The sequence below is a fragment of the Dendropsophus ebraccatus genome, chromosome 9, assembly GCF_027789765.1.
Source record: "Dendropsophus ebraccatus isolate aDenEbr1 chromosome 9, aDenEbr1.pat, whole genome shotgun sequence".
In the NCBI taxonomy this organism is placed as follows: Eukaryota; Metazoa; Chordata; class Amphibia; order Anura; family Hylidae; genus Dendropsophus; species Dendropsophus ebraccatus.
In genome coordinates this window covers 89,541,894-89,566,310 of record NC_091462.1, presented here as the reverse complement: position 1 = coordinate 89,566,310, position 24,417 = coordinate 89,541,894, and the positions used below count along the sequence as shown (strand labels likewise).

The 24,417-nt window shown below is 42.4% G+C and overlaps 1 protein-coding gene and 1 long non-coding RNA gene across 7 annotated transcripts in view; one reads left to right on the top strand and one right to left on the bottom strand.

The window, feature by feature from the left end:
• Window positions 1–1,835: 1,835 nt before the first annotated feature.
• The window catches only part of TECPR1 (tectonin beta-propeller repeat containing 1), a 61,608-nt gene continuing 39,026 nt past the window's right edge, over window positions 1,836–24,417 (bottom strand). For 4 of the 6 annotated variants that reach the window (XM_069983809.1, XM_069983811.1, XM_069983810.1 and 1 more), the window contains exons 19-26: window positions 24,117–24,185; window positions 21,072–21,128; window positions 19,389–19,563; window positions 17,180–17,315; window positions 14,716–14,808; window positions 13,937–14,043; window positions 9,054–9,173; window positions 1,836–8,023 (exon numbers count right to left, since the gene is read on the bottom strand). In XM_069983809.1, coding sequence (XP_069839910.1) covers window positions 7,859–8,023; window positions 9,054–9,173; window positions 13,937–14,043; window positions 14,716–14,808; window positions 17,180–17,315; window positions 19,389–19,563; window positions 21,072–21,128; window positions 24,117–24,185 — 922 coding nt within the window. In that variant the 3' untranslated portion in view covers window positions 1,836–7,858. Of the gene's footprint in view, window positions 8,024–9,053; window positions 9,174–11,590; window positions 11,883–13,936; window positions 14,044–14,715; window positions 14,809–17,179; window positions 17,316–19,388; window positions 19,564–21,071; window positions 21,129–24,116; window positions 24,186–24,417 lie in introns of those variants that run through there. The other 2 variants (XM_069983813.1, XM_069983814.1) reach the window with 2 other exon arrangements.
• On the top strand, window positions 12,087–19,864 carry LOC138801233 (uncharacterized). Its single transcript, XR_011364585.1, has 3 exons — window positions 12,087–12,217; window positions 16,700–16,814; window positions 19,391–19,864. It is a non-coding gene; the product is annotated as an uncharacterized lncRNA (long non-coding RNA).

The following is a 24,417-nucleotide window of genomic DNA, read 5'->3' as shown; positions in this document are numbered from 1 at the left end:
ACACGATAAATATGGACAAGGTAGAGTGTCTGTCAAGCCGCCATTATATTTCAGCATAATTATGGTGTATGCGGTTTTTCTTACTTTTAGTCATTTATAAAGACCCTGAGTCAGGGGCAGATCTCAGCATCCAGTTACAATACTGATCCACAATCTATACATAAAGGATGAAGGCCACTGATACCTGCAAGATTTAATAAATGGATATTATAAGCATTGTATGCGTGTACTACTTGTCTTATTAAGTTTAATATTATAACACTAAGGAAATAGAGCTGACCATGGAAATGTAGAAGAAAAACCTCTATGAACTCAACAAGCCCTGTAAAGTTAACTTTATGGTCACAATCGGGGAGATTTATCAAATGGGTGTAAAGTAGAATTGTCTTAGTTGCCCCTCTTTACGTCAGGGAACTCTATGATGTATACAAGTACCATACACCCATGACCGATGATAGGCTCACATGTTTAAAAAAAAAAAAAAAAAAAAAGTATAGTGCAAGGTATACATTTACTCAATCTTATTCTATGAATTAGCCCACAGTAAAGAGGAGCACATCTCATTTTATTCTCCATACTAAATGAATTTATGTAAAATAAACTATACATTTTGGGTATCACAACATTTGCAACGAACTGAGCTATAAAATTTTACCATTATTATATGAAGTGCTGTAAAAGTTTACTTAATCTGCCTTAAAAAAAATTGTGATCAAAAAGTTATATACTGTATACGTAAAAAATGGTATCAATAAAAACTACCTCCAGCTACCTTATTTTGGATTTCCCACCCCCCAAGGAAAATATTTTTTTATAGTGCCAAAGAGCTAATACTTAAAAAACTACTAATTTGGTATCAGTGTAACTGTAGTGATGCAAAGAATATATTATGTTTAAGATTAAAAGGAATAAAAAAAAAAATTCTATTATTGCCACGAAAAGGGTTAATAAAAGTTATTTAATTGTATGTGCTAGATGTGCCGTGTTACACTCTCTGACATTGCTGTTAAAAGCACAAAAGCATATTACATGTGAAAAATACTTTCAGAGATGAGCTGATAGGTGCAACATATGTGCCCTTCGGGCTTCAGCTCCATCCTCTGTCTGTAAAGTACTGCAGGAGATGAGTGGTTGACCAGAATTTTGCACATTTATTATATTTTATCTTGCAATGGTCTGAATACTGCTCTATTTTACTCTTTGCTGTGTTCATTGGATTCCAACACACCCATCGGCAGCCTAGAACAAAGTTAGCAAGAGAAACAGATGGTTAAGCTAGGTGTGATCAGTTCCTTCACCACTTCTTCCTTACCAGTCTGTGATCTGTGTGGCCTGGAGGTCAGAGGGCATGTCCAATCACACCCTGGACTGGGATTTGGTTGGTATTTACCAGTATCGCTATTGTGGATCTTCTGACCTCAGGCTTACCCTTCTCTGACTTCCCATTTCTCTGCTGATTTGGTACTGTATTTGCCCACTTGGTTTTCTGACCCAATTCTGTAGACTTACACTCCACTTAAAACTAACTTGTCTAAACTAACTATTCACAGGATAGGGGACAAGTAAGAGATTGCAGAGGATCCGACCTCCGTACTCCCCGGCTCCTTCGTTTTGAATATAGCTCTATTCATTCTATATAGAGAATGAATGGATTGGCTCGGGGCAGGGTACACAGCACATTGCTTACATCACACAATAGCAACAACCCCCCCACCCCACCCCCACCACCAACTGCAGCTCAATCCCAGTCAGTCATTAGGGTTAAGCACCATACTGCATAACTATATCCAGTCCTTTCTTTAAAAAACAAAAAAAAACAAAGACCAGTCACTTTAACCTCCAGTGTTTAATTCAAGGAACCGGCAAACACATTTAGAAGAATATAACACAGTCATGTAAGGTATTATATTGCATATTTAACAATAACACAATGTAGAAGAAGTTGTGCAGAGTTCTTCAGGAAGAGCTAAGACGCAAATGCCAAAAGGCTTCATTCATTTCACATTTGATTCGTTTTCATAACTTTTAACAAAATAACAAAAACAAAAAACAACAACAGATATGGATCCAGAATAGAGAATCCTGATTATTATTTTTTCATAAAAAATTAAAGGAAACTAAAACCATAAACAAATAAACTTTGCTATAAAACAGAAATACCAACCTAGAAAAGGGAAGTTACAGAGAGTGCTTAGCAGTAGTGTAGACCCCTAACCCTGTTATATATCTGCATTTATTTTACATCTGATCTTCCCTTTTCCAATATCCAGCCATCACTGTGCTGCTGTGTATAGTTTACTGAGATAGAATAACTGCAAGGGACCACAGCTATTGAGATGTTAAAGTGTCACTGTCGTGAAATTTTTTTTTTGCAGAAATCAATAGTCCAGGCGATTTTAAGAAACTTTGTAATTGGGTTTATTATCCGAAAAATGCATTTTTATCATGAAAAAGCAGTTTGATATACCAACAGCTGCTGTCCTCGGGCTCGCAACACCTACCATCGTTTTGTTCTGCATGGGAGTCGGAGTTGGGGAAAAGCTTTACACCACAACAATGGTCTAAGGCTTTTTTTCTTTCGCACAAGGCAGTACTGGCTTGTAAAGCGCAGGAAACCAGTTATAAGATTATCTCCCGGTGGTATCGTGTTCCTGCCCTTCTCCACAAGTGGTATCCCACGACACCTGCTGTGTGCTGGCGTTGTGAGGAGGTTGAGGGAACTATGACACACATTTGGCATACATGTTCACGACTGCGGGGGTACTGGTCGTCTATCCTGCGTACTATACACGCTGTCACGGGCATCCTTATTCCCAACACCCCGGAAGCGGTGCTGCTGTATATGTTTCCCACTGCCCAATCCCGATTCAAGAAGTCCTTAGCCAGACATCTCCTGCAGGCGGCAAAGACAGTACTTCCCCGACGGTGGAAGACCAAGGAACCCCCTACTCTAGATGACTGGTATGCCGAAATTGCCCAAATTCATGACATGGAGAATCTTGTTGCGGTCACCCCAACAGCTGTAAAGAAGTATACAGCCACATGGAGCTCATGGTTGCTCTTCCGTTCCTCAGACTCATATAGGGACGCGGATATTTAAGATCGCTCTGGGAAGTGCCTCCCCCCCTCGCTACCCAATCTCACCGCCTTAATTGTAGGCGCAGCCGAGTGATATTCCTTATCTTCCATGACATATGTTGCTGTGACCACATACTATCTAGATGACGTAGAGTATCCCCCTCCCTCCCTTCATTTTGTCTCTTTGTCCTTGTCTTGTTCTGTTACTCTCAATATATGTCTACTGGCTCATGACAGGCCTTTCTTTAAGTTGGTTTTTCGTAAGAACATGTAATCTATAAGTGGCTACGGTCGTGAGATCCTGCTGCACACTTAGGGCGTCCAACATTTCTACTATTATTGCTTATGACAGGTCAGGGCCAATGTAAGTGGCCATAGTGCTGGATATGACCTGCAAGAGTGGGTATATCTGGCGAGCAGTTTTGTCACCTAGCAGCTGGGTCCCTTGACTGTCTGTTGTACTGTATGGATAACGCCTTGTCATTGTTCTCTCTCCTTTTTTTTGATGTTGTTTTATGTTTTGATGAGGACTCAACGTCCTTTGTTTGTTATTCTCATATAAAAATAAATAAAACTTTAAATATGAAAAAGCAGTTTGAAGCTCTCCCCCCTGTCTTCATTGTTCTCCTATGGAGAGAGCTAAAGAAAAGACCAAAACAGGACAACAAAGAGTTAATCTACAAATCCCTCACGGGATATCTCCTGTGACAGTCACCAGTGACCTGTCTGAGCTCAGATTACAGCTGTCACCCAGCTCCGTGCCTGTAATCCTCTGTTATCTGCTTTCTGCTGCCGGCTAACTCCCTCCTTCCCTCTCCCTAGAGCAGACAGGGGACGACTCCTGCAACAAGTCACAATTTTCAGATTTTTCAGAGTGGATGAAAAAGAGGAAGGAGGGGGGGACCTGGGAAAAGGCTTTTTACATGCAGATAATGGCAGATTTGGCTAATAAACCCAATTACAAAGTTTCTTAAAATCGCCTGGACTATTGATTTCTGCAAAAAAAAAAAAAAAAATACGACAGTGACTCTTTAACCCAGATTTATAAATCTGAGACAAATGTGTCTAAATATTCCAACTAATCAGTAAGTAACATAGTAAATAAGGTCGAAAGAAGACAAGAGTCCATCAGGTTCAACCTAGGGAAACCCTACTGTGTTGATCCAGGAAGGCAAAAACCCCTATGAGGCAGATGACAATTGTCCCATCACAGGGAGAAAACTCCCCCCGACTCCAATGGCAATCAGAACAATCCCTGGATCAACGTATCACCGGAAATCCAATGCCCATAACTTGTAATATTATATTGTTCAAGAAAAGCATCCAGGCCTCCCTTGAACTTCTTTAATAAGTAAGGCTGCCCATACACATTAGATAACTGTTGGCTATCCCTTGACCCCATGCCCATATACTTGCATGCTCAGGTTGAGCAAACATGTATGCATTCTTAATAGAGATAGAGGATATCCCTCAAGAACAAAAGAATCAGGCATGATGAAATCCAACAGCCTTATCCTTTTCTCTCCAGACTTTCGCCCCAGGGGAGAAATAAGGAGGACCCCATATCTATTAGATATTTAAGTAAGTAAGTTTAGCTGACATCCATGTAATGTGTATGGCCATCGGAGGTATCAGAAGATGCAGGAGAGGGGCGGATGAATACAGTCAGGTACTATTTATTCACTATCACTAGTAATTCCCATAAAACATAAAAGAGCTACAGCAACTCCTACCAAGCATAAGCTTCTAAGATGTTGGTTCATAATGGTGTAAAGTAAGATAAAGTCACCATAGAGGGTGACATATTGCTGCAAACTCATGATTTTTTAGCTTGCATGGCTTCTATGACAACCATGAGGTTGGATATCAGATGTAAGAATGCCACCTTCTTCCCTGTGACAATAAAGGTTCGGTGGATTGGGGGTAAGGGCATGTTCAGACATGTCTGCATATACCCACCACCCTTCCACTGGTCCTATAGCAACAGTTTAAAATTTTGGTGAAATGTTAGTATATTTGTAGGCTTTAGTTGCATGTCACCCATGGTGCAAACAGCAAGGGATGGGAGGTAAGGGTATCTTTAGTTAAGTCTCTGGGCACTGTGTTGGAAAGAATAGCTTGGCAATGCCAATCTCTCTCTTTCCCTGGCCCTAAAGCAGCAGCCTTTTTGGTCCAAATCTACCATTGTATCCACAGGCCCATGATGCCAATGACCTACCTAATACTAGCTGCATAGGAAGCTGGCACTAATAAAACAGTGTATATACCAAGTCACAGTACAGCAGATATACATCAACTGCATACAATATCACAGGAGAGGGTCTGCTACAGTAGGAGTGTGTAGGTTTCTGCCAGAGTAGTCAGCACATATACAGTACACCGCCTCCCGTAGGTGCAGTTATGACTTGGTAACAAGACCGCTTCATTTCACATCATTCTAGTAACAGGTTGAGAAATCTTTGCAATGTTATGTATGTACAGGCTGCAGCCTTCATGTCGGGCATCACCGGAGTGTCACAAGAGAATAAAAGAGCTTAAAGTGCCTTAAAAATCAATAAACATTTTTCTTAAATATTACACTACTAAAACATATCTTTATAAATGTCATGTCTACAAATAGTCAAAGTAGCATTCCTACCTTAGGATATGCCATACATGTCTGATACATGTGGGACGCCCACCTATCTCCAGGCCAGGGGTCCCCCGATAAGGCGGACACCTAATGCCACATTTAGGCAAAGAATGGATGAAGAAAGTGACAGTGTATATGCACAGGGAGCACAGGGGAGCACCATTGTGGAGACAGATGGGACCTGCATCTACCAGATATTGGAGAGATCATAAAAGCTGAAGGTGAGAGTTCCTCCCTAATGCTGACATCACTTACATCGTAATATACCCTGACTTGTACCACTGGATACTGACATTGTGCTTTTACAGGAAATTTATATTAGATTTCTCATCCCCTTGTAACTTTGGATATTTTCTACATAACCTAAGAAACAGAAACCAATGGTTGCTACTGATCCGCAACCAGACGTGTCCTGCATATACATCATCTAAGGAAGAAAAATGGAGGGCTACTTCATTTTCATTCGCTGTGACCCCCTGACTGGCGGTAACTCACCTTGGCTTGTTTTTAACAGATGTCTTCGTTTAAAGGGCTCCATATTTGCTGTAGATTTCACGGACATGAATCTGCGGGTAATCTTATAGCATGTGACCATGAGTGACGTCTTCATTTCAGACCAGGGGTGTCAAACTGAAACAAAGTCTGCTGTGGGTGCGATGAGGCTTGCCATGCCTCAATGACTATCTCAGCCAATCAGAAGTGACGAGAGGACTAGTGTGACATCTTTAGATAATTTCAACTTTCTACTAGGAAAAAAATCTGAGAAAATGATGTCGCATGCAACAAATGGGCACTCCTGACTGACTGAGGGTGACTAGATGGTGGGCAGATGTATTGGTGTACAGAATACTGGTCATCTCATCCCCAGATCATTTCAGGGAGCTATGTCACCTGCTAAGATGTCGCCCCTCCTGACCTGTCTGTTTTAGTAAATCCATGCAATACCCATGAAGGAACAATTCTGGATCATCTATTCTTATAGTCCTGTGATGTGCCGCTCCTCTATTATTCTTACTAAGAATAGGTCATCCACAATTGTTCCATCATGGGTACTGCATGGATTTTCTCAAACAGAAAGGACAGAATTGGTGACGAATTCTCTTTGAAGTGCATCTCTGCCTAAAAATGACATTTACCATTCTGTGTGCATGCACAGACACTGTCCTCATTTTCTCCTTATGCATCTTAATCCAGTAATAAATGTGTTTTCAGTGTGTAGTAAGTATGGCCCCTAGAATGTCTGTGAGGCAGCCCATACACTTGCACCTGCAGTTTCCATTCATTTTTATGTAGAGGACAGTCAGGTATAGCCAGTGACAACACAGCTGGAGATGGGGATACCTAATCTGTACCCTGAGGGACATCTATACAGGAAATTTTGGATCACATAGCAGATTCCTTTACAAGGAATACCTATAGGCAGAGTCACTGCTCCAGACCATTGATACATAAAGATCAGGGCAGTCCCTGTGCAAAACAATTATCATCCAACAAAGGCTAAAATACAATAAAATCTAAGTAAAGTTTACAAATAAATTAAAGTTTCCCAATGCTCCCATTTCCCTGCCCCCAGGATGTCACTGCAGGAAGAGGTGCGCACCAGGAATGAACCATGCGTTTCACAGTTACCACATTTACACAGTTTGAGGGAAAATCATTTACATATGATGGACTTGTTTGCTTATGACACATGAGATGATTATTCCTGTGCATGCTACCACAGCAGGGATGGTATCGCCGCCTTCTTCTTCCCCAATACTGAAGCTACACAATGACTTTGATCATGGCTGTAATTTTGCGGTTCCATTTCTGATGTTAAGGGGGGTTGTTGATTTTTCTTCCAGAAACAGCGCTACTGTTACCCATGGGTGGTGTCTGGTATTGCGGCTACATTACCATACACAGTGCATGGGGAAGAGGGACTGTTTCTTAGGAAGAAGTAAACCTCTCAGACCTCACATTACTCAGCAGGACAGGCGATATATTACACAGAATACATCCTGCTGCATGACAAAGATCCCTAAGAAGCTCTAGCCTTGAAGCAAACTGCAGGTAATGCATCAGTAATACCTACATGCACCATGTACCCTCTGGCAGTCTCTAAATTGTAAGTCTATTGAGTGTAAATATGGCTACTGTCTGTATATATTAACAACCCGCAGCACTTTTGTTTGGACTTTCAGACTCAGTAGATGATGTTGGCTCTTTCTTTTTGCCATCTGCATTACTGCTTATGGTCTTTGAGGAACTGGTTTCAGACTGGACACTGTGGTAGCCTGCATTACCCCTGACCGTCACATGCTCCCAGCCTCCCTGAAAGACAAAGCAACACAAGCATCAGCAATGGAATACTGTATCATACCTGCATAGCACATGGATCTCTATTTTTCTGATACAGAACTCCATATTCCCATCATAGATACAATGTTAAAGGATATAGACACCCTTTCACAATTTTTTCTGAATGCAATAGTAACTTTTTGAATAGTCTTTAAAATGTTTAACCAGTTTATTGCTACAGAGTCTGTGTAACTTCTATACATAGCCGGTTGTCCTGCTGCTTCTGTGTGGGCTCTCTGAGCTCTCTCCACCGCCACAATGTTAAAATGGTTTACGGGCAAAATGTACTAGCAAGCTATCCACAGGAGACAAACTCCATTCTGCTGGTGCAGAACAGCTGATCAGTGTGGTCAGAATACCCCTTTAAAGATAGCAGCAGGAAATGGAAGGAGTTTTCAATGGGGGAAGCATCCAAATCTTCAGGGCAAAAAGGGAAGAACCTTTAACAGACTCTACAGGGGGATGGAGGGGAGTATTATTCACTCCACAGTATCTATTATTGTAAGTATAAGGGAGAAGAGAGTCCCTGTTGGTTGTAGAAACCTAAATCTGTATCTGTGCTTTTTTATGGGGAGGGGAGGAGTAAGCCACAGCCAGAGCTCTGACCGCAGCTTATCTCTCCTAGAACAAAGGGGTCGGGCAGTGATTTTCCATCACGCCCCACAACTATTTCCACTCACATCATCTGATGGTGATAGTTTGGGACAGCCCCATACTCCGTGAGCAGTGGGTACGTCTGATGTAAGTGTATGGATATACTGTGAGAAGGAAGCGAGTTTCTAAATGTCCTCTATAAGTTTCACTATATTAGTTCAGATGGGAAAAAGCTCATGTATGGAATGTGAAGGTGACCCAGTACCTTTGTCCCTATAGTATACAGTAGGTTAGGAATTTACTACTGTTTTGAGTTCAATGTATACACAACCCAACCGGCAGTAAGAGAATGGAGTCCAGTGAGGAAAAATAATATCAAGCAGGTAGAAAAAAAAAATACCACACTCACCCCAATGCCGTAGTCCCAGGACTGTCCTTTTAGTGCCATTGGTTGGACCCCTAGTCGATGGCAGACGGTACCACAGCTCAGACTATGGCTGCCCTGTACTTTATCGGCAATCACCCAAATCTAAACATGATAAATCAGAGCACAAAGGAAGTTTATAGGAAGTCTTTATCAATGTTCTAAGAGTAACACATAAAAGTATACAGCGTATAACATAAAATATTTTGCTTTGCTTGTATTTTATATCAGCGGGATTTGTTGTCCAGTCTTTTTAACCTTTTTACTGCTGAGTAGGACGTAAACATCAAGAACAGGCGTGAGCAGGCGGTGTACTGTGTAGCTACAAGGAACCCTACACCTGCAGAGGACCAGACTGAAATGGTGGTCACCGCCATAACAAGCCAAGTGGTTGCTAGGCAACACAAAAGTATAACAACCTGCAAAATACATCACACAACATGATTTTTTCTCTATTAACCCTAATAAACCCTTACATTTAGTTATATGCTAGTGCTGTATGATCTAATAATCGGTCTCTCTAACATTCAGCATTCATATTGTACCACAGAATATGTTGCCCAATAGTAAATATAATAAAACCCCACATAATTACTAGGTAGGGGGAGTTTCCTTTTCCGTACTGGTTTTTACAATGGGAACTTTTTAGGTCAGTATTAGAAACCAGCTGACTTGTTACATTAAAGGGAACCTGTCACACTGAACATAATATACATGTTATAGGGCAGGAGGAGCTAGATAGATAGATAGATGAGCAGAATGAGCAGAGATTCCAATTAATAAGTTATAGGTTATACTGACTCTACCCATGAAGATTATATAAATATATCCTCTTTATTTATAAGGCTGCTGCTCAGTGGATCCTGCTGTATAACAAAATGTTGATAGTTCAGGCTGCACTTCCATGATGTCAGGTTCCCTTTAACTCAAGCAGTCTGTACAATGACCTACACCACTATGGATCCTGTATCCATGTTTTCCAGGACTAGGGCTGCATCCAACTTTTTCAGCCACTGGTAGATTCGCTCATCTCTATTAGGTAGCCCTTCCTGACAAGTCCTTGTCCCCATCCCATGGCAGACATCTAATTGCTGCAGGCGACTTTCCAGTAGGCAAGGAAGAAAAACACAGCTGTGCAGAGATTTTCTGTAGCAGCTAAAAGAACGCGGATGTAACCAGCAGAACAAGTTCTTAAAATGAGGAGCTACTTGAGGCATCTTCCAAACTAGGTGAACAGACACATATGAAAGTATGAATGTATCCGAAACCACCCCCCATGTGGCGACCAACAGCCGATCAATCGCAGCAACATTGTGCAGCTATTGGTGACTGCATGAAGGGGTAGTTCTGGCCGCATGCAGTGACCACTATGTGGAAACGCAGCCTTACAGAAGAGATGCTGGACAAGTCACCATCAGAGTTCATTTGCCCGACACATTATACACTTCTTCATAATGTCATTCTAGGCAGGTCTTGCAGATCCCCTGAATTATCTGTTTTAGTAAGTCTGTGTACACTCCATAAAAACTATTCTGGGGAACTTTGCATTGTGTCTTTCCTCTATTATTCCTCCTAGAAATGTATGGATAAGTCAACTAGGTGTTACCATTCCCGCTGTCTTGCAGTGCTGATACTGTTTGCCTGCATTCTGGTAAATCCTACTGACAATAGCAGCCAGGTAATTTACAGGAGGAACAGCAGAGGAACAGCAAGCAGAGCAAGAAATAATAGTAATAAGTAACACAGTATGGGCACAATAAACAACTGTATGGTAGGGACATAACCATGGTAATGTGACCATGTATACCTATACATTTCCCAAAGAAATCCTTTGCCTGTATTTCTTGTCTGCCCAGCTCACCAACACTGTATACACAGGAGCTGCTAGAGAGGCAGGAAACATTAAGCTAAAACTGGGACCTTTACAATTAGATGTTATAGAAAATCTAAATGCTACGTGAAGGACATTATATATATATATATATATATATATAATATATATATATATAATATATATATATATATATATATATATATATATATATATATAGTATGTTCACAGGAAAGAGTTTGTGAAGGAGCGCAGAGAGAATCCCATCCCAAAACATGTCATTTGTGGTTTTAAAGACTCAAATGACTACTTAGGGATGGAGTCCATCTTCTATGACTGATGCCCTTTAAACAGACACTAGGCCTTATTCTGTGTTCTGCAAATGTATCTGTAATTGTGGATCCGCAATTAGGGACAAATATAGGAAACACTGATTCCTATTGGGCTATTCTCACTGTCTGTAGTTATGGATCCACAATCAGTGCTGCAAAAAAACAGGACTTCTTTAAGTATGGGCGGTAACTGCAGCAGGGATTCCCTCTATGGCTTTTGATAGGAGTGTCACCCAGTCTATGGGAGTGTCTGTAATTTTTGTGGATCCATAATTTTATACAAAAGAAACGTTCTTAATATTCTCAAAAAATGCAGATCACCTTAATTTAACCATCACTTTTCCATTTATTGCAGATCTGCAAAAATACAGATTTTGTGGATTGCGGATGATGACTGCGGACAATATACAGTCCTGAAAAGCTGCTGAATGTGAGTGTGAATGAGGCCTAAACCTCGAAATGACAGATAGAAGTAGACACTACATAATCTTGACACCACTGCAGGATGCAGGATTTTCGGCAGACGATCTGTGGCTGATCTGGTTTATTTTTGGCTGGTGAACGCATGTGGTTCAGAGATCAATGGGCTGTGGCTTCTGTATGATATTGAGATCCTTTAATTTAAAGGACAACTCCGGTCATTTTTTCCCCCTGGCAATTAAAATACATTACAAAGTTATATATCCTTGTAATGAGCTTTAATTACTGGTCTGGCACCTTCCCTATGTGTCCCCCCCCCCCATAACTGTCCACCAGGCCATCTTGCCATCTTGTGTTGACGACGTCATCCGTAGAGGGAGGCTGGCCTAACTAGCATCACCAGATGACTGGCTGAGCAGGCTGCAAGCCACCTGAGCCGCTGAACAGAGGGGTGGAAGTTGTGAACAACTGAACCATTAAGTGGTGAAGAACAGAAGGCGGTGAGTGGCACACCGCAGGGTCCCAGAACGAATGAATTTGGGAGTGAAACGGACTCTACAGTGAAGGTAAGAGGCTTTGGGGGAGTTGTCTTTTAAATCTTTAGTGACTATTTCAATGCCACTTAGTAGTATCTGTACTGAAGCTGACGTGTATATCAAGCAAAATTCTCTGTGACATGTCAGCTTCCTGCATCTTGCAGTTTCTATATCTAACCCTACCTACTACTTTTTAATACTGAAAGCAGCTTTATAAAAAGAAAAATGAAGACTAGCACTGAGGCCATCATGGATCCTCAGTAAAGCTGAAACAAAATAGGTTTGTACCAGAGGGTCATAGTTTATCACTTGTTTTACATTCAATTTGGAACATGCATTGTGTTACTGTCACTTTAAAAAACTCTTGACTTGTTACAAAGATATTTCAAAGCTTTTGATCGGTCAGAGTCTTGGTGCCGATCAACTGATCGTGTCTTTAGGTCCTGATTTAAAATCATCGGCCACGGACCATGCATCGCTGCGGCTGACAAATCAGTAAGGAAAGTAATAAACTGTATACATTACCACTCTACGCTCCCTGGTGTTCTCTTCGCTTCTCCACACTCTCTGCAGCCGCCAGTACAACTTCAGAGCCAGTCTCTGAAGTGACAGAGTGCTCAGCCAATCACTGTCCGGGACGAGACCACTGTGGCCAGGAATTGGCTGAGCAGCCTGTCACTTCAGAGACCGGCTCAGAAGTGACAGTGGCTGCGGGGAGTGGAGTGAACGCAGGAAAACACCTGCAGTTTATTATTTACTACATACAGCAGGGGCTGCACGGACATCGCTAATGATGTATATATAGCCCTTTCTGCACGAATATCGAGCCGTGTAATAGGCTCAGTAAACAAGCGCTAATCAAGCATTCGTTTACTAAAGTGATCTGGGCATGTAATACGGCCGTTAGTCCGTGGAATCCCGACTCCTGCAACAAGTCAATTAAACACCAAAGTGCACATTTCATGGCTATATCTAATGATGGGTTAGGTTTTTCAAAAGTTTTTTTAAAGTGAGAGTAATACTTTAGGCTATGTTAACACACAGTAAAAGAAAAGCTAAATAGGACAGTAAAAAAAAGTATAAAACGCATCAGTATTTTGAATCTAGCAATGTGCTATATTAAAGTATTAAAGTCTAAAGAAAAATTTCAGTGTGGAAAAAATATATATTTTTTACAATGTGTGCACAGATGGCAGTTTTTTTTTTTTAATAGACTTTAATGTAAGACACTGTTAGATTGAAAATACTGACAAGTTTTACACCTATAGACATAGGAATCACACCAACGGGGGACTTTAGTGTATATGGTAAAGCCCTTTAGGGTGCCTTCACACAGGATGACTCACAGCGGAAATCTCGCTGCGAGTTTTGCAGTGAGATCCGCTACGAGGTAAGGTCCTGGCAGGTCCCTGTGAATATGCTGTGAGTATGTAATTCACCCGCCCCCTTAACCCCTTAATCTGCTCCCGCTGTCTGTATACATTACCTGTCTGCTTGCTGCACGGGGGCCCCGGCATCCTACTCTTCCGCCCAACCAATCAGTGGCTGCAGCTGGGCAACACACTGATTGGCTCAGCAGCAGAGCAGGAAGCCTTCACAGGGACCTGCCGGGACCTTACCTCGTAGCGGATCTTGCTGCAGAATTTGCAGCGAGATTTCCGCTGCGAGTTGTCCTGTGTGAAGGAACCCTTCAGTAGATTTGCACAAACCCTTATCAGCCATATTATAATACACATGGACAGTACCTACCTGATCAAGGGGCCCGACAGATACTTTGCGGATATTATTTGACACATGTTCCCAGGCAGATCCCTGAGGGTAACTTGGTGTGCACCCATGTCGAAACCATAAATTACCTAATAGGAAAATAAAAATATGATGTACCAAGCTATTAAGATCTCAAATATTTCATAATATGGATAAAAAAAAAAGGAACACACGCCTAATGTCACACGATCACTACAGGACACAGATAGATCCATGATCTGGTGTGTGTTATACTGGCTAGTGTTGTAGATCAAACATAACAAGTCGGATATATTCACACGCAGTAATCTGAAGGTGTAATGACACTGGTTGTGGTCTATTATCATGGTGTATGACCAGAAGTTTGGCTATAAGTTGTGCACTACATACAGCAGTTGCTGCAACCTGTGGTTCTCCAGGTGTTGTGAAGCTCAGAACATGTCATGGCAGATGACAGTCTTCAGCTTTCATAATAAGCTGAGACTTTTGGTTTCACAACAGCTGGAGAACCACAGGTTGCAGCCGCACGAAGCGCACCACAATCACTCATGTGTGGCCATGCTGACGGAGAGGACAAATACTATGTAAGGTCTAGATTACGTCCAGCTGTTCACTTCTCAATACCTTTTGCAGGGTCTTTTGCGCAGGACATTTCTATTTTAAGCTCCGTCTCTATCAGCTGGTTACACAACCTTTCATATATATGAAAGCCTGACACACCACAGTATTCCTGTATTGGAACTATACATAGAAGATACATAGAGCAGGCATGGCTCACTTACCATTTTCATCAACGACAAACACGGACGTCTGTCCTACAGATACTTGGATCAGCTTCTGCTTTGGTGGAGAGGGAATGTGATACCAGCAGTCTCCTACGTCATAAAAGTAGTCAGACATCATATATCATCCATGGCTAAAACAACATGGATAGGATGGGGAATGAGTGCCCAAATTCAGTTCATTCAATTTTTTAAACGACAGCATAAACTAGTGACAGAAATGCTGAACAGAGGTCTGCCCCACGTGGCATTGTCCACACAATGCTACGTGGGGCAGACCTCCCATAGCGCGAAGGTCAGATTAAGCAAATATTGTGCGCCAATTAGAAGAGGTTTGCAAAATGGTGTGGGAGATCCAGAAAGTAGGTTTGGAGAGACAGGAGTGGTGAAACATTTCATTGAACGTAAACATAATGTGAGCGAACTCCGCTGGATGATACTCGAAGAAATCTATGGTGATAATGATATTGAAATCCGTAAGAGACTACTGCAAAGAGAGGTTTTTTGGATCCAAACATTGGGTACAGTGTATCCAAAAGGCATGAATGAAGTATGCAATTTTAACGTATTCCTGCAATAGCTTGTCCAATTATGATTTGAAACACTTATCTTAGACAGCGGTTCTTAATAACAGTAAATTATGAATACTAGTGCAATATGATTTATTATGTGCAATAGTAATTGAGTGCAATAAGATCAGAGGTGCAATATAACATACGTTAGTATTATGTGTAATATATGTAAAATCATGACAGTCTGAGTATGTAAAGTTGTAAACATTATACTAACTATCCGCTGTACTATGTTTCACATCTAATTTGTGTTTCTCCTTGATCAGTCAGGGAAGAACTCTCGTGGGACTTCCTAGTCTTTTTATTTGGTGGTGGGTGATGTCACTACATGCTTGAGAAAGAGGGCGTGAACCTCGAAACGTCGCAGACGTGTGGACGTTGTCCAACTCCAGCCTATTCGTGATGGGCAGCTGGTGTCTTCCTACGTGGAATTGAATCCATCAGCCCTATGCGGGCAAAACTTATATCTGCCTCTCTCACGCTGAACATATTTCGTGCACCGTGGTGATGTATATGCAATTTGCAAAACAGATTTGTGTGAATACACTTTATATTGCGATAAAGTAACAGCAAGTACTTATGGTGTTGTGTTATTATTGACGAGATACCAGGATTGGACTGACAGGCCCCAATAAACACACCGCAGTGAGAGTGGTTTGCAGCATGGCTGAATAGCCGTATTGTGTTGAACGTATTACTTACATAATTTTGTTCAGCCGTTCTCCTAATATGCAAGAGATTAGGATTCTTGCCGCACCCCTCCCCCCGCTGATTCACATTTGACTGCCTATACACAGCATGGATAGATAACTGCCAATGAGCAGCTAGTTGGCAGGGTTTTCTGCTTCTCATGAATATCCAGGACTACTGGGCTCATGCACACAATGGAGAGGACTACTTATTGTCCATGTCATTCAGTAGGATATCTCCGAATCAGCTGCACAGAACAATGTAAGTGATACAACATTCTGTTCAGCTTCTCTGTCACTAGTTTATGCTACCCTGAGATAGGACACCGTAAGCCTGCTGGCAGAATCTCTTTAAAGAACCAGTGCACCACTGCATATCACTGACTTCTCATGAAACTGTATTCAGCCTCTTAGCGATACTGGTAGAAGACCAGTGATCACTTACACCCATTATAAGCCAAAAGCGGAATGGCATTCAGCTTTCTGAAAGTCCTGAACAGCAACACATCCTAGTAATGCAGCAATATGAATGTCACAACACAGATCAGTCACATTGCAGCAATGGAGATTTATTTACTGGCTTAGCCTCCGCTAGATATTAGGGTTGAAAACAAAGCATTTGTCCTGAGATTTATTTTCATTGCAGATTATCAAAGTGTTGGTAGAATATCCTAACTTTATTGTTTGCCATTGTCATATATACATATTTGCCTTTCTATTAAGGCTGCTAGAAGGTCACCTCTGATATAAGACTGCTATTTACCCAGTGCTTCTCAGTGGGCCGTACCTGTACTGTCACGTGCTTGGCCCTGGAGCCCCAGGCAATTCACAGTATGAGGTAGGAAACAATGTTCCAGTGTACATAGCATTAGCTTAGCTGTTACCTTGCTCTATGTTGAATTGTTTTATGGTCCTGATACAATCATGGCTTGTTTCTCTAAGAGACAAACTCTTTCTGACCTATACGGGACTGTATCCAGTCTGTCTGACACTCAATGCTGCACTAACACTACCAGTCTGGTGGAGACGGCCCCGTGCAAGTACACTATGTGGGCCCTCAAGAGCTAAGTGATCATCATGGAGTTTCTCTCTTAGGGTTTCTTAAGTTTCTGGGTCCTCAGTCCCAAGAGGCTGTCAACCAGTTTTCTAGCTTCAATAATAAGTGTATCTAGCTATGGTGCATAGCATATGAAGATCACTTACCTGCTGGCTGACTGGAGGACACTGAACCCCGATAAAAGGCAGATCCATCACATGCTATAGCCCAGACCTGCAGGCATCCTCCCACTGACAGAGAAATGAATGGCTGATCTGTGCCAACATGAAGCCATGAAGAACCCTAGAAGACAAAATACAGTGAAAGCAGTTTTAGCCTTCTCCCTACATATAGGTGCTGCTTACATATTACCTATGTTCTTCAGCATAATATGTACCTGTCTCCATTATGAAACAGCTTTGAGGAGTTATTATCTTAGCTGCACTGTGTATAGGGAGTGTTAGGTAGTCATGCACCCTACTGGTCAGACTAGATAGTGTCCAGGGAGAAGGTGGGTATGTAGGTTATCTTAGAGGCAACAACATGCATGTTTAGTGGTTCATCCCGCTATCCCTTCTATGACTCTTTGCCAAGCAACCGACCATACAGGAATAAAGCTGACAATGTATTAGAGCCCTGATGGCAAACCTATGACACGCGTTTCAGCACTGACTCGCGTAGCCATAGTTGCTGACACGCGGCCGCATACAGAAAAGTATGCGGCTGCATGCAAGCTCCAAGGCAGTCTGGCGTCCGTACAGTGCGACCCGACCCCACATATTCCCCGCCCCATGTACCGCCCGGATGCAGCTACTGTGACGTCACCTGACACATAAGCTGCGTACGGCCGGCCGGAGCTGTGTCGCACTTCAGCCCCGCCTTGCTCCTGCCTCCAGCATCGTCTCCTGGTGCCACAGCCTGCATCCTGGACCGCAGCAGGATTGTAGGTGTGTGTGGGGAGGGATGGGGGTCGGGGGATGGGGTATTGTGTGTGTGTGTGGGGAGGGATGGGGGTCGGGGTATTGTGTGTATGAGTGGGGAGGGATGGGGCCAGGTGGGGTATTGTGTGTGTGTGAGTGTGTGTGGTGAGGGATGGGGCAGGTTGGGGTATTGTGTGTGTGGGGGGGGGAGGGATGGGGCCATGTGGGGTATTGTGTGTGTGTGTAAGGGGGGAGGAATGGGGTCAGGTTGGGTAGTGTGAATGTGGGTAAGGAGGTCAGGTGGGGTAGTGTGGGGGGATGGGGGTCAGGTAAGGTAGTTTGAGGGGATGGGGGTTGGGTGGGGTAGTGTATGTGGAAGGGTCAGGTAGGGTAGTGTATGGGGAGGGATGAGGGTCAGGTAGGGTAGTGTATGGGGAGGAATGGGGGTCAGGTGTGGTAGTGTATGGGGGGATGGGAGTCAGGTAGGGTAGTGTGTGGAAGGGTCAGGCAGGGTAGTGTATGGGGAGGGATGGGGGTCAGGTGTGGTAGTGTGTGTGTGGGGAAGGGTCAGGCAGGGTAGTGTATGGGGAGGGATGGGGGTCTGGTGTGGTAGTGTGTGTGTGGAAGGGTCAGGCAGGGTAGTGTATGGGGAGGGATGGGGGTCTGGTGTGGTAGTGTGTGTGTGGAAGGGTCAGGTAGTGTATGGGGAGGGATGGTGGTCAGGTGGCGTAGTGTGTGTGTGTGGAAGGGTCAGGTAGGGTAGTGTATGGGGAGGGATGGGGGTCAGGTGGGGTAGTGTGTGTGTGTGGAAGGGTCAGGTAGGGTAGTGTATGGGGAGGGATGGGGGTAAGGTAGGGTGGTGTATGGGGAGGGATGGGGGTCAGGTGGGGTAGTGTGTGTGTGTGTGGTTTTTAGTTTACTTCACACAATAATTATTTTTTGGTATATTAAGTACAGTTATATATCACAATGAAGTATTTTTGAACTACAAATAACGCAGAATTATGGTGTTTTTTCTCAAAGTGACAAACCATTCAAGTTATACTTGTTTTTTCGCCGAATACTGACACACCAACCTCAAAAGGTTGCCCATCACTGTATTAGAGACTGATCTGATCCTGGATACCTTTAATGCCGGGGTTTTAGAGAGCGGTTGCCATTTGGTTGATCAGTGGATTATTGTAATGTGCTGGCTTGGCTATGCGGCACCAACAAAGAACCAAGGAGCAGCTCATAAAGGAAGAGCATGTGGTTGCCGGTACACATGCTTGTCCTACACTACTACAAAACGGCAGGTCTAAACAGAACATGCACGTCCTCTCTAAACAGAAACAAATCTGTTAACTATGCTGGGGGGGATTTGGGGTAGTATTCATTTTCTATATTATATGTGAGCAAAAAAAAAAAAATTATAATAAAAAAGCAGAGTTATCATTGCTTTATCTTGTATCCTTACAGAGGGAGTCTGTACTGTCACACCAAGCCGGCAAAGAACGTCCCCCTTGTTGCTGATGGCCCATAGAGATACGTGTTCATCGTCCCTGGTTACTCTTCCTGGAAATATGGAGACCTCTCTCAACAAAATAGGGGGGACCTCCAGCCATGGACCACTTGTTACTATTTTGCATTTTCTATAAAGGAAACATATTTCAGTGAAATGGTAAAATAAACGCTAACAAACTGGTTAGCAAGCCTATAACCCAGCAGACACAGTGGTACCACAGCTAGCATACTGGAACAACGGAGAATCCCACCCATCAGTAGACACAATGGAATCCAGGCTTTAGGATGTTCTCCTTGTAAGTGTTGCTGTGCAGTAACAGGTATACTGGGTGTTAGGGGTGAAATTACCCCGTGGCATCTACAATAATTCTGAAGGTGTTTGCACAAATACTTAAAGGAACAGAAAGCCTATAAAAGTATAAAAGTAAACAGAAGATAATCTCACCTGAAGCATTTATTGCATAAGGTCTCAATGAGAACACAAGGGTTAATTGCTTGCTTATTTGTTCCCCTTTTGGCTGGTAAATACATGAGGCCTAGTTTAGCTAAGAGGGACAGGGCTTAAAGGGATACTCCGGACAAATTGCAAACACAGAGGCTGCAGCACACAGTTATCGTGATGGGTAACCCCCCCCCCCCCCCGGCGGCTACTATATATAAGATTTTACAGTGCACAGGGGACCCTGCTCTGTATAGTGCTGTTAGGCAGCTCTTGATCAGAGCAGGGGAGCTTAGATGGCCCTGAAGTTACCAGCACAAATGCTGCTGGCAGCAGTGGGGACAGTCAATGAAACAACAGTCAACGATAGTATATATGTAAATAAAAACTGACATTTATTTTAATAAAGGTATATTACAAAGTAATATAACTTTATTAAAGTAATGTTTTAGAAATAGATTTTTTTTTTGTCTCCAGAGTATCCCTTTAACAAGCTTATTGCAGGTCGAGAAAAAGTGTGTGTGTGTGTGGGGGGGGGGGGGGTCTCCAGCTGTACTCACAGGATTGTAAGAAGGAATAGGATTGAGCTCAAGGACAGGAGAAGATTTCCAAATATATTTCTGAGTTTTAAAGGGATTTTCGGGGCTACATTTTTAATCACATATAAAGGTGACTGATGAGCAGCAGAACTTAGCTGCAGTTTGCAGATGCGGGGATCCTGGTGGTGCGGTCCTTTTTTTGAAATGCCACCCAGTTACTGCGCTCTGTGCCATTCTTTTGCCGTACACCGGCCTGGGGCTATGCCCAATGGAGCCGTGTCACAGAGGGAAGGGGATATTGTCACATTGGGGGGTGGCGGGCCTGCCCCCAGTGCATAAAGCCGGGCCAGTGCATGGCTAATGAATGGCGCAGAGCATGGGAACTAGGTGGTGTTTCAAGAAAATTACTGTGCTGCCGGCGCCGATCTGCTACTGTACAAAAAAAAAAAAAAAAAAAAATTGCTGACACATCCACATCTGCTTTACACCACTTTTCGAGGTCATATGATCGGTATCATAAATACAATGACACATCTAGACAACCTCAGTCAAGCGTCACGTTTCCGTTTCTGTAAGTGTACAGGTCTGTTAGGAACAAATAAGCAGCATGTACTGATACTTTCTTGGAATCCAAGTGTTAGATTCAGATGAGATTTACCTCGCCCAGCGTCTCCGTCTCACAAAATCTTTAATGGTCTTGTAGCTGTGATAAGACCTGCAAAGAAATGTATTTAGAAGATGACCTCTCCAATACAGCCTGCATGCAGTGCTTAGTTAGTGTATGCTGACCAGCCTTATTGTTTCTTTTAATATTCCTATGCCAATTTCAACAAACGATCTGTTCTCTGAAAGGACCTTCAGTTCTATTAGATGCCCTCTTCAGGTTCACCTTATTAACTCTACAAGAGATTAAATTCACATCAATGGTCCCTATTATAGCAATGCATATGTGAATGTCGTGGATGGAAAAGGCATAAGGGCAAGGTGAATATGCTATTCTTCTTTGCAGCTGCAGACATCTATGTAAAAAAGAAGCCTACTTTATAATACAAGATTTGAATTTCAGTCCCCTAGTGATGAGGAGCGGATTGGATATACCACTGAAAGCATTGCCATGCAGAGATAAGCTTCATCTGGCTATAGATGGCACTAGGATCCAAGATTGTGCTATCAACTCTCATATCAAACCAGACCACTCTGACTCATCCCCTATAAGACTGGAAGGTAAAAGCTGACCACATCGGCCTATTACTTAAGCACCAACATACCTCATAATGTATACTTACTCCCTACAATAATCACTAAATTACCTTTTATCTTTAGAGAAACAGAGATGAATCATAAGCTTCCTGAGGGGTCAGGTTACATCTACTGCCCATAGAATTCTATGGAGAGGGGAGGAGGAAGAGGGAGCAGTTGCAGTGAAAAGAAAAGAGACAAAGACGCTGCTGTTTCTAGTGTTACAGCTCGAACCTGTGCTGAATTCACAGCGACACTGCTCAGTACTGCTACATAGTACCTGGAACAAAACTTCCAGCAGATGTGGTTGGTAAATGTACAGTAACTGATTGTGAACCTGCCTGGGCTAAACACATATCTATCCCAATATAATTAATGTGCAGACTAGATGGAGCAGGTGATTTTTTCTTCTATGTTTCTATATAGGGTTCTCCATACTGCTGCTGCTTCTGAGTATGAAAGAAAGATAGGCAAGTGGGATCTCCTTTTCTCTCAGTTTGGGAAACCACCCACCCCAGAGCTGAACACTGACAATTAGACATGGAGCCTGAAGAGGGAAAACACTAATGGATATATGCAGGATACACATCATAAAATGGTAGGCTATTTCTAGTTTGCACATCCAGCACATGTACACTTTAAAGTTACTGATGTTTTATGAGACTTCATAAACATATGCAAAAGGATGCAGTTTTTCGTTTTCAGGAAAAACTATTGTGTGCATGAGAAGTTTTTGGATATTTTATTTGTTGCACATGGCACATGGCCTCTCCAGGCCTAAAGTGTACCTGTCATATCGACCCACTGCCAGATCAGCTCAGCTCTCCTCTGTTAGGGTCCTATTACACGGGCCAATGGCAGCCCGATCAACACTGTAAACGAACGCCAATCTGCTAGATCGGCGCTTGTTTACTGGGCCTATTACATGCCCCGATAATGGTTTAGCAAGGGCTGCACAGACATTGATAGCAGTGTCTGTGCAGCTCTTGCCCAAACAGTTTACATCACCTGTCCACACTCCTGGCCTTCTCCTGATTGTGTGTTTGTAGCCGAGGAGGCCCGAACTTCCGGATTAACATTGTAGAGGAGTACTGAGAAGTGTAAGCTATGAATCAAGCCCTGCCATGAGATATAACAATTTCTCTGTGCCTCTACCTCTTTCCAACCTATCCCCCTCCTCTCTCCAAAGACATAAAATTTTGTTTGTTCATTTGCTTAAATGTTCAGTATCTATTTAATGATTAAATTAACACCATAATGTTGCATGTAACCTGCCCCTTATACTATAATGGCAACAATTATCATGACAAGTCATCATGTCTTTACCAAACTCAGGTATAGCACTTACAGTTAGCTAATATAGCAAGATCACATATGTCCCTCTAGTCCGTGGTCAGGGGTCTCATACAAGACTAGATACAAGTCCCTAGGGCACAAAGGCTCTGTTAAGGATACTACTAGTACTACCCAAGTAACTCTTTTTGTACCTTAGCCAATGAAGTACTGACATGAGCCTTAGTAGAAGAACACATACCCCCAGGATATATATATACTGGCTTCCATCTTTAAATAAACTAGATCCACCTTGACCATCAGTATAACTATGTAATTCAGAACAGAAAGGCAATATGACCGCACTCTTCAGGTGCATATAACTATGTAATTCAGAACAGAAAGGCAATATGACCGCACTCTTCAGGTGCACCCGTATCAGCCCCCTTAGATACCTGACTAAAACCTAATTTTTTTTTGGACTCTTTAAAATAGTATTGGTTGGCCAAAAAATAAAAACGTTAAAAACGCAGCTGCTTTGCCAATCTTTCCATGTCACATTTGCAGCCTAAGTAGGATGGCCAGTTATATTCACTGGTGACACACTAGAGACTCAGATAGCTGCTATTTAAAACCTAAATTCATACCCCCTTCAACATTTTTTATCAAATATATTTTTAGGTCGACCAATACTATTTTTAAAGAATCCAATAAAAGTAGTTTTAGTCAGGTACCTAAGGGGGCCTTGTGCTCTAGGGATTTGTACCTAATGTAGCAAGAGGTATAAAGCTCTACTCTTATTGCTTAGCCACTAATATATTACACTTCGTAAGTGATTATGCATTGGGGAGTCCTCAAGGCTCTATGATGAATATTATTAAATGATATTATAGAATGAATAGTCGGGTCAGTTACATAAATTCAAGAATCTATTTTGATATTTAGTAAATTATTATTCATGTACAAAGATGACTGCTTGTATTTTACAGAGAGTGAATCATAAATGTAGTTAGAGCCATCATCATCGGCTATTGGTTAGTATACTGATGCTGACAAACATGGATTATAACACTGCCGACATCAACAGGATTCTTGACGGACAGAGCAAGTGTTGCAAAGCTCTATGTTAAGTGTGAGGTCAGTGAGGAACACGGTGGCCAAGCGGCTGATCCTCACTTTGAGGATATTTTACCTCTTGCTCCAAGTTAGTGGGAAAGCCCCAACAGGTCTAAGCAACTGCAATATATGCTTCTTTTCACTTCTGTAGATGTATGAACAAATTTAATAAAATATCAGTATCAGAATATATGTTATATGTCACTTGGGCTTTATAGATGGAAAACCAATTTTGGCCACTATTGGATTCTGCACCAAATTACACTACAATGCTAGTGCATGGAGTCTGCAGTACTGTAGATTTCACCTTTTAAATGTTTCACCTATGAAAAAGCACAATGTGTGCATGTTACCTGACTGGTGGAGGAATAAAGAAC